At 41.5% G+C, this 10,910-nt stretch overlaps 1 protein-coding gene across 1 annotated transcript; it reads right to left on the reverse strand.

Annotated features, from left to right (window-relative positions):
• Positions 1–3,830: 3,830 nt before the first annotated feature.
• Positions 3,831–8,615, reverse strand: tmem168b (transmembrane protein 168b). The gene is made up of 4 exons (XM_080842407.1): positions 6,817–8,615; positions 6,560–6,702; positions 5,299–5,573; positions 3,831–5,134 (listed from the first exon to the last, which is right to left on the reverse strand). Exons 1-4 carry the CDS (start codon positions 7,951–7,953, stop codon positions 4,587–4,589), a joined length of 2,103 nt encoding a protein of 700 aa, XP_080698533.1. The 5' UTR covers positions 7,954–8,615; the 3' UTR covers positions 3,831–4,586.
• Between the last annotated feature and the right edge of the window lie 2,295 nt (positions 8,616–10,910).

Below are 10,910 nucleotides of genomic sequence, written 5' to 3' on the forward strand. Positions count from 1 at the left end.
CAAATACGGACTTAGTCAAGTCAATACAACAGCCTGACAAGTAATACTGAAATCTTTGCTCTAATACGAAGAATTAGCTCAGCTTGTGCACACCGGCCTCTCATAGTACACATTCTTCATAATACCTCGCAACATTTTCAACAAGCTAAAGGAACTGTCGTTTCTAAGTGAAAACAATACTGTTGTCATTTCTTTTTGTTAACAGTGATTTCTTTTTAAATATACCTGAATGAATTCAACTCTGAACCCAAACTCAGAAAATTCTGTGCACTGCTGGATGACGCAAAAAGACTGTCACCGAATATAGTGAGGTAGACAGACATGACCTCGTCAGGATCATAGTTACACTGTCTGAGCGCTGCAATTATCTCTTTCTGGTCCACCAGACCAGGAAGAGTTTCCTGTGAAAAAAAAAAATATATATATTTTAATTAAACCGTGGTTCTGCAACATAGAAAATACCTGATGTGTTTTGTAACAGGTTTTCAAGACTTTACCATGACTTTTTTCACTCTCTGTGTGACAAAATCAATGTTCATCTCCCACTGCAGAGGTAACAAGAGCCACAGTCCTGAATGAATATCATAGTACCTGCAGATGTTGACCTTTTCCTGGATTAAAAAAAATAACTGTCAACTTTCCGGGCAGTTCAAGCTAGTGAAATGACAGTAGCAGCACAAAACTGATCTGAAGTACACTTTCAGCCTTCTAGTGTATTCTAGCAGAATATCTGCTGATGGGTGTTAAAGTTCTAAAGGCACAGTGTTTTTACAGAGGCTCTCAACATGGAGCCATGGTGGTCATTAGTTGAGATACCCTGTTTTTCAGCTGATATCCATAGCATATATTTTTCAAACATAACTATTATTTGATTTTAGATGGACACCGTGTTCATCCAATACTACAGCAGTAAGAATAACATAAAAGTGTGGCATGAAATAAAAAAAAAAAGTTCAGAAACCTCAAACATATATGTCATGACCGTCCCCTTTCCCTGAATGTAAACAGCACCGGCTCGATCATTCTCTGCCACTGAAGTTGTGTTCACATTGGAGCTATTGACTGGATCCTCAGTTTGATCTATTACCTGTGATGAAACACCAGTTACAACTACACACCGAAGGCAAAAGATAAATAAATAATGACCTCATTTATCCCACTTACAAATCTTCCTTCGTCATACCACTCCATTGGAAAAGGAACCAGTCCCTAAGATTAACGACATAAGAGCATTCAATAATTGCAACATAACACTTGAACTAGAACTGGTACTTGCAACTTTTCAAAAATCTGTTGAAGTATTTGTTAACGCATTTGAACCTGTCACCTTCACAGCAACTCCAGCTACAAAAGGGACGTATCAAAGTACATTTTAATGTACAGACATTAAAGAAGAGCCTCTCTTCTCTTACCTTTGACTCATCAACATACATCCTGTGGCCATGCTGGCAGAAGCAGCTGTAGAGTATGCCGTTCCGATGGAGAAAACTCTCAAAGGCTAAAGGAACTTCCTCATTGTCTACATTGGACTCCTTGCAGAAGGCAAATGTAATTATTTGATTCATAAAAATACTTATAATAATGTGATGGAAGTTTTCACAACAGCTGCATATTTCAAGAAAACACGCCTTAGGTAATGCGCTTGGTTCTTTTGCACAGCACAAGAGCTTAATTATCAACAGAGTGAAATATCAATCTACCCTATTTTACATACAGTGCTTGTTTTTTTTCAAATGACATTATCCTAGCAAAAACATTTGATATGCCTGGAAATACTCAGAACTGGACAGTAAACAAATTGATTCTGACTTGAAAAACCTTATTACTATAACCTCAAAAGAATTATAAAGTCTCATTTTGCCAGGAATCCTGTTGCAATAAGTTACAGTAAAAGAAAATCTATGTGATTTCAGTATTTAACACATCTGTTTACAAATGTGTTTGGCAAATTCAAATCAATTGTTTGCTTGATGGATTTATAGGCCAGACTTCACACCAGACTGGGTGGGGGATTACTTGTACAAGGTTACCGCTCATATTCAGAACACACATAACATTTTCTGATGAGCAGGGCTGATCATGGCAGATAGATTCATTAGATAAAAACCCAAATGAAGGCTATATATACATTAGAAGTCGTTTTGAAAGTGTTCCGAATTTCCTCAGGATCTTCATTTCCCTCCTTTTCTGAGATACTTTCTTCGCTGGAATCTACATCAACCACAACACTAGGTGGTTTTCCCTGGAATATTGAAAAAATTAGAGAGTAATTAAGTAATTAGAGAGTAATTAAGTAAAACACATTCATACATTCATGGTATGCAAAATCATGGATGAGGTAACATCAATTTCTGGGACGTCTAAGAATTCACAAACTCAAAGTTGCAGATAGTAACTTCAGGAGAAGCCTTACACTGACTTCAGAACTGCAGATTTCATCCCTGGATGCGTCGTCTGGTACTGGACCTCGTGACTGAGACTGTTGGTCTTGTTTGAGGTCCTCTTCTATTTCCTTTGTGTTTGTCTCTCCATGCTCAATAGGCTTATCTTCCACCGCGGGATGACTCTCAGATTGAATCACACTGTCCTTTCTCTCTATCCGCTCCCCAACCACCATGGGGTGATTCTCAGATTGAATCACACTGTCCTTTCTCTCTATCCGCTCCCCAACCACCATGGGGTGATTCTCAGATTGAATCACACTGTCCTCACTCTCTATCCGCTCCCCAACCACCATGGGGTGATTCTCAGATTGAATCACACTGTCCTTTCTCTCTATCCGCTCCCCAACCACCGCGGGATGACTCTCAGATTGAATCACACTGTCCTTTCTCTCTATAAGCTCCCCGACCACCATGGGGTGATTCTCAGATTGAATCACACTGTCTTTTCTCTCTATCCGCTCCACGTCGTCATGGTCTCCTCGGTGTGATGTGGACTGTGCAGCCTCTTCTCTCATCTGTTCTCGGGTAACTGTTTCTACAGTTGTGTCTCTTGTTTCATCTGTTGTGTCTCTTTTGGGATCAATGGCAGAAGCCCCGCTACCCATTGTAGATTAAATACGATAGTCCACAGTGCAGGCCGCTAGCATTAGGACTCCCAGGCAGTCCTTGAGAGGTCAAAATGCTGTCTGTGCATCTCTTCTCCACACTGATAGCCTGGTCTGATGTGCCTATTTGACACTAACAGCTGAAGACAAAAGGCAGTGGGGTGGCAAGCGTGTCACAGGTGACTCGGTAAGCTGATCTGCCCAGGCCTAATGAGGAGAAGATGAGTAGGTAACGGAACTGTTGGCTTAGCAAACATGAAATGAGTTCCATTGTTCTGATGAGTTCCCTGAGCCCAAAGACAGCTGTATTCTTCTCCTTCAGGACATCCCTTTAAACTAAAGCACTGGCAAAAGAAGGCTGGAAGTGCTGGCTGGATTACCTAGGCCTAATGTACCATAATATTGCATTTATTATAGCTGTGTAACCACCCTGCATGTGGACAGTTTGAAATTCTCTGACGAGACCACATAATTGTATTTCAGTCTGACAGACATTGCTCCAATAGATATCTACAAAGGCAAGGTATGAGGAGCTGCACCATCTTTTCTACTCTGCAACACAGTTCTGTCAGCTAAGAGGGAATCAGAACAAAATGATGAAAAAAATAATGTGAATAAATATTTTGTTTACAGTATAAAAAAACACCTGGGTATCCTTGAATTACTATTAAAGCTTTAATATTATAAGGCACTTCAATGACAGGCAAAAGTATGTGCATTGTTGTAGAGATCTTAATGAAGATCACTTAAGCATATCATCACAATAATTGCAAATGGCAGTATAACAACTTCTTTACATCTGATTTCAGAAAAATAAGTCACACAAACTATTATAATTTAAATGGAGACACCACCTTGAGACTGTTCACATCTTGTAACCAAGCAGCTAGTATATTGTGGGCAATATTGTTGCAATGTAGACTGTTATAAGATGAATCTTCTGTTTCCCACATTGAAACCATGATCTTCATCTACCAGTTGAGCAACAGACACAAAACCTGTCTTACAAATTCAAGTACCACTTAAAGTTGCTCATCCAGTTAGGGCAGAGAGCTGCTCACCTCGCTCACACAACAGGATAAATGAAAGCAGTTTATCATCAACAGCAGGCTAATTAACGTACACAAGATTTAATCCACAAGATCATTTAGAGTGCACATTATTTTGAATGTGATATTTGCTCTTGTGTATATGAGTTCATCATCTTGTTCTCTCAAGATACTTTGTGGATATTATCTTTTTGGAATACAAGAAATAATTTTTTAGAGTACATAAAATTATGCCAAAAACAGTTCTTGGCTGTCTAATTAGTCATCTTGCACAATTGTACTGGAATTCAAATTCTAACCAGTGTGAACAGTCACAAACATTGAAAAATGTTAATAAACAAAACATAGAAAGTTGTTTTCAAATAAAAAATGTCAGTAACCCAGAACAGTAACCAATGAAAATACAATTTGGAAATGCTGTAAAATATATATCTTTTATAATTAGAGCCATTGTGCATTGTTAATTGTAGCAATATGTAGACCGTCTTCTAAGATTTAACCAATTTGAAGCCTTGGCCAGTGTCCAGAACAGCAGGGGGAAACCAGGTTAGCTTGATCCTCCTGAGACACTTCAGAAACATGCTACACGTCCAGAACAGATTCAGGCCCGTGGACCAGTGGGCCAGCTGCACCACTGGGTACGTGAGCCGGGGGAAGTTAACCCTCCAGTGGGCCGCCACATCATTTCCAGTGGGTAAGTGAAGCCTGTAGTCCCCCCAGTTCCTGGAGAGGCCATATATGGCCTTGACCATGCGCCCCCTTTCTGTCCAGTGGATAACACTAGCGGGGTTACAGTTGAACTCCACCCACTCTGCAGTGAAGTCCCCAAGCTGAGGCGCGTCCTGCCCCTCCACATCTGTGGCCTGGGCGAGCCCCGCACCCTGGATGGCCACATAGACGTCTTCCACATTGCGGACTGCTTTTACCCACGGTAATGAATTACCTGTGTCCAAGACCAGGATTAGCCGAGAGCAGTTACCCATGTTCTTCTCTCTCCAGATACCTAGAATCTCCCCCAGCTGCAAGGTTTCTCCCCCTGATCGAAGCAAACAAAAACAAAACCACTCACATCATTCAACTGTGCCAGTCACATTCATCTGATTCACATTCAGCTCATACAGAAGTCATCTCTTTATTTTATTCTATCTAAACTATTCTATATGACTGGGGAAGGCTCGTTATAAGACCTACGATGCCCACCTGCAAGGGCCCAGTCCCCAGTGGAGTGTGTGTGACCGCTGTAGAAGAGCACATATGTGTCGTGCCGGGGCCCGTCGGCTGTGGTGCTCTCCAGGAAGGCACGGAGCTTGGCCTGCAGGCCCTCCAGAGTCATGCCACTGGTGGAGTAGTCACAGCCAAACGTCTCAATCATGTGATGAGAGAAGAAACGCTGAACATGGTTCAACATGGAAGTGGAGCGCAGGTTCAGAGCCTGCACCTGGTCAGGGGGGAGAAGGGTGGGCTGGCCATCTGGACTGCAAGACAGAGGGAGGGAAAAAGAGGGAAATGGCATCAAAATGTGGACAACAATATCCAAATATGACAACTTTTTTTAACCACTTATGTTATATCCAGAACACCCCATTGTGATTTAACAGTCAGATTTGGTACAATTATTATCTCTTGTTTATGATTTTGTTTTTGTGACCATCCACAAATCAGACTTCAGTCCCCAACTTCAACAAAAAGAAGAAAAGCCTGTGCATATTTAAATACATTTAAATTAATGTTATATTAATGAATGAATATATATATATACATACATAAAAAAAGCAAAGACTAAATGTGTTAGCAATGTCTTTCAATAATCTTTTTAAGGTAGGCTATCTATAAGGACACCATTTTTATAACATCCTCAGATTAATTTGGTGATGGTATATGATCATGTGAAGGAAAGTTAATTGAAAGTCAGCTCAGGCTATTTAATATGTACTTTGGGTCAGAAATGCAGAAGTACAGTGACATTTGCTAGACTGCCTTATTATGCAAATGTTTGCTTCACAAACACCATGACATAATTACATCCACAACACATGTAGAGTGTAACTTCACTCCCAGCTCAGAGCCTAACTCTATACCACAGAATGAAAGTGGGCATGGGGCTGAGAGGGGAAGGGGTTTGAAATGTGTGTCAGTGATGAGTCCTGATCAGCAAATGAATATGAGACTCACACTAATGGGAGGGTCCTGGGGGGGATGAGCAGCCCATTTTATGACAAAGATAAATCCCAAATGGTTGACACTACATCAGCATTAGCCTTGCCAGGTTCAGGATGATTTTAAACATTAGATGACGGGTTGAGTGGTTTTCAACCCATGAAAAATCAGATTTTGTCATATTAACACCAGCACTAGTGTATGTCATTATCACAGTTCAGCCATGTAGTTAAGTTTACAGATCAAAAAACACATTTAAGAGTGCAGTTAAACTTTAAAACAAGACGATGTCGATGTGTCCCACCTGCAGTAGTTGGTGGGAACTACCACAGCATAGCCCATGGCAGTCCCTCCGAGGCAGCTGCCTAGCTCATGAAAGAGGCCATGAGCCAAAGACTCCAGAGGCAAAACTAGCAAGAAAACACTTATGTACAGGCTTTCAGATGGCTGCAGAAAACAGAAATATCTATTATTGTGGAATCACCTGACATCATTTCATGCACTGTAGCAAAAATACTTGTTGTTTGTTTGTTTGAGTGCATGTTTGCATTATTAACTTACCTGCCATGAGAGAGCCCCGAGGATAGTAGTGGACACAACGCTAAACATCACCAAGCGCTGTGAAATGAGGCAGAAGTGTCGCATCCCTTTAGAAGCCATGATTCTATCCAGGTTGCTGGCGTCTGACCTCTGTCCTGAAAGAACTCTCTGACAGTCACTCAGTTTACTGTGGAATCCCCAGAGCGTGACCATTAAGACCACATGGCAGATCACCCAAAACACCCCAAACACAGAGAATCCAGGGATGACCAGGTACCACAGTTCAAGATCACTAAGCTTAAAGGCAGCCAGGACAAAGAATGCAACTTCCACCACGAGTAATGGCAGCAGAGAGAGCCTGCGCCACAGACCCGCCTGCAGCAGCAGGGGCTGCCACCGCTCAATAGCTGACAGTCCACTGAAGTAGAAGTCCAGCAGTGGCTGGCAGATGAGGCGCACAAAAAAACAAGCCAAAGCAAATGGGTTGGTGTAAGTGTTCAGGGACTTAAAAAACAGAACTTCATTGATGGCAATAAAACATATTGTATTAGGGAGGGCAAGAAAAGACTTTGTCCGGAGGGCCACAAGCAGCACTCCAAGTGCAGCAGAGAGAACACCCACAGCTGCCGATTTATCAACAAGCAAAGTAGTGCTTGCGACAGCAAAACCAGTCAGCTCCAGGGCTTCATAAGATGTGAGGAAGATGGAATTGGGCTTGGTGTTGCCAAAAATCCTTTCCAAAAGTGCCCATAGAGTAAATGTTACTATACTGGCTATAAGTAAGTAGTTAGTGGCTTGCTCCTTCACATCCATCTCAAGGGAAGGGTTGTGGAGAAAACACAGAAGGCCCTGCAAAAATCCAAACCAGACATGGAAGAAACTAAGGCTGACACGCTCCATACTGAAATAGTAATAAAAAATACTTGCTATTCCAAGAACAAAGAGGGCCAAAATCAAAATGACCAGAACAATGGATTCTGCCGTCCTCTCCCACCGAACATAAAGTCCAAGGCATACAGCCACAAATAGACTGAGGTTGGATAGGTAGCCCAGGCAGCGGACAGATGTCCACATACTTACATCTTCAACAACTTTCTTGAACCTAGTCATTGCTGCATAAAGGCAGTGACTAATACAATACCTTAGTAACCTGCACATCTCTGCACTTAAACCCACCTGTCTAAATAACGCGACCTGGAGTTTTTTAGGATAGAGTGTCTTTGCTCCCTCAAAAAGCTATCCGCTGCTATACTATACGACTGTATATATGATTGTATTTAAAAAGCACACATATTTTAACAACTCAGAAATAGTCCAATTACAGGACAGTCCGACAGTTAGTTAAATAGCAAGGCATGTTAAATGAATGTGAGAATGAGCAGCTAGCAAGCTAGCTTATCGCTGGACTGTACTCTGCTACATGTTATAAACTTCAGAAAAGTACCATGAGAAATATCGTAATGTTAATGATTTGGGGCAGTCACCGTGATGAGGTGGTGAATATAGTTAACATGGGCAACTGCACTGATAACGCAACAATAACCTCTTTGAGAGACCACAGAACTTACTTGCAACCTAACTTACTTCCAAGTTTACCAACTTGGCTAGCTAGCTAATTCCAAATGCCGATGTAACATAACGTTGCACAGCTAATGAGCGCTACATTCTCGACAGGAAAATCTCAGTGACAGGAGACCACAAAAACTGAAATGAAATATACTTCACGTAATGCATACAGAACCCATACAATATATGATATGATGCCTCTTTACGAGGCCAGGCACCGTTTAAATAACTTAATGAAGTATGTAAGCTATCTAGCTAGCTAGCAAGCTTGGCACCTTATGTCAAAGGTAATGTTACCAGGAAGCTCAGCCAAATAAGTTAAATGACAGCCATCGATCTGTTATCTTGGTTTTAAAAGTTCTTTTTACGAAGAAAATGACAGGGGCCGACGTGTCAAGACGTAACTTGGTCGCTTGAAAATCTGTCCGCTTTTAGTGATTTCAAAACTTTATCCCCCGTCTCTGTCAAAGTAAACTACGGCATGACTTTTCGAACAAACCGAACTTGTTTTCCCCCCGAAAAATACACTCAAAGCAACGTGCGCAGTAATTCTAGTCACAGCAAATAACATGTTTACAACACAACTTTTTGAAGAACATTTATTAGAGTGCATGAAATGCCCTGTATTGTTATTCCTAGGCTTCTTCATCTTTTTCTTCTTATTCCAATTACCTTTTTCTGCGATTAATTCAGCTCGAAGCACTTAACTTAGAAACTTTGTTCAAACTTTGCTTTCGCGTAGGTCTTGTAAAGGACACGTATGCTATGTATTTTTCGTTTTTCTAAACTTGATACTTTTTGAGATATTTAATAAAAACTAATACAAATTTTCCCATTATGACATCATGATAGGGAAGGGTCATTTAACTGGCTTGCACCTCTCTGTCCCTCTCCATTTAAGACCACATTTACACATAGCCGGGTATTTACAGAAGCGAATATTTCTGCCACTCCATTTTCAAAAATAACGTCGTACACACAAGGTCGTTTTAAAAAAAGTTTCTGTTTACATGAACCCGCATATGCCCCCCGCATATGCCCCCATGAACCCGCATATGCCCATCATAACCATGCCAAACCTGTAGGTTTGCATAAGTAGGCTTATCAATTAAATTGGCTATGAGTCCCAGATATTTAAGTGTATTTAATCTGGGCTACTACAACAAGTAGACAAGATGGAATGGAAAACTCGTTGTCCACTGGTGGAAGTGCGGGGATACCATTGTTAAAGCCAATAGTCACACACTGGGAAACGGTTGAGATTCCGTTAGGCTATATGGTTGAAAGAATGCAATCCTGCGTTTGCCTTAACGTATAAATGAGCACTACCTAAACAGCATCCATAATCAGTAAGCAAACTAACTGTAAACATAGGAGACTCACATGACGTGTTGCATTTTTAGTCGCATACTGTGACGTTTGAGAAACTAAAACTCCGTTTGACCCAGTGCACACGCAAACACAAAAACGGAGTTTTCAGAAATCTCCACTTTGGCCGGAGTTTTTTTAAATTATCGTTTTCCGTGATAAAACCTCCGTTTTTGTGTAAATGAAAGGCCAAACCGCATGAAAATATCTGCGTTTTCCCACCGTGTAAACGGGGTGCGTCCACACTAGCCCGGGTAAATGTAGAAACGCATAAATATGTCTGCGTTTGCATTTACCGTCCACACTAAGGGTGGCTTTACACGACAACGCTCCCGGGTGAAACCGACAAAATATTTTATCAGATGTGCCTTTTGTTTAGACGGCGACAGCGTTTTTGGGGCTTAAAAACGCAAAAAAATGAACCCACCCTCCAGAGTGGAAATCTTAAAAACGCTCCACCGTCGCGTTCCTGTCTAAAGGGTTGAAAACGCAAAAGTGTGCTCTGAGCTGCTCACGCTGGCTATCCTCGCATACGTGTTGACATCGTATCCATGTGCATACAGCCAAACAACAACAAACATGTCGGATTATTTCCATCAGTCGGAGATTCAAGCTGCTTTGATATCTATCCAGGAGTCATTTCAGCAAATAAGCCGAGTAATCACAGATAAAACAGAACAGAGAAGGCGCATTAATTACACTAGGTCTCAAAGCTTGTCTGTTCTATCCCTTGTAGCCTACGTCGCTTTGGCCAAAGGCGTCTGCTAAATGACTAAATGTAAATGTACACGAACACTGCAAATGTAAGTGAATGAATAAATAAATAAGCACCCAATCGCGTTAAAATAGCCATAGTGGAATAGAATGGACACATATACATCCTGCAGTAGGTACCTCCACGTCTGCACCGTTAAGTTCAATTTCACACACTTTTGCGTCACCGTCTGCATGCAGATTTCCACCCAAAGACTCTCGTCTAAACGCAAAATAAAAAGTGGGAACGCAACGCCACTTTTGCGGTTTGCGTTCAGATCGTTGTCGTGTAAAGCTAGCCTGATACGGCGTATTCAGACACTGAAAACGGAGATTTTCGAATACGCTCCCTCCCCTGGCCGGAGACATCTGAAAACACCGCGTTCATGTAGTAGTGGGGACGGGATCCACGGAGCTTTTCAGATACG

The sequence above is a fragment of the Sprattus sprattus genome (assembly GCF_963457725.1).
Source record: "Sprattus sprattus genome assembly, chromosome: 7".
Taxonomy (NCBI): Eukaryota; Metazoa; Chordata; class Actinopteri; order Clupeiformes; family Clupeidae; genus Sprattus; species Sprattus sprattus.

What these genes read in the sequence shown, in the direction of transcription:
- tmem168b (XM_080842407.1), bottom strand. Translation starts at nt 7,953, where the DNA reads ATGTGCAGGTTACTAAGGTATTGTATTAGTCACTGCCTTTATGCAGCA. An exon ending in GTTCCCACCAACTACTGCAG is followed by an intron (nt 5,574 to 6,559) that starts GTGGGACACATC and finishes TCTGTCTTGCAG; the next exon opens with TCCAGATGGCCAGCCCACCC. An exon ending in TGGGGACTGGGCCCTTGCAG is followed by an intron (nt 5,135 to 5,298) that starts GTGGGCATCGTA and finishes TGCTTCGATCAG; the next exon opens with GGGGAGAAACCTTGCAGCTG.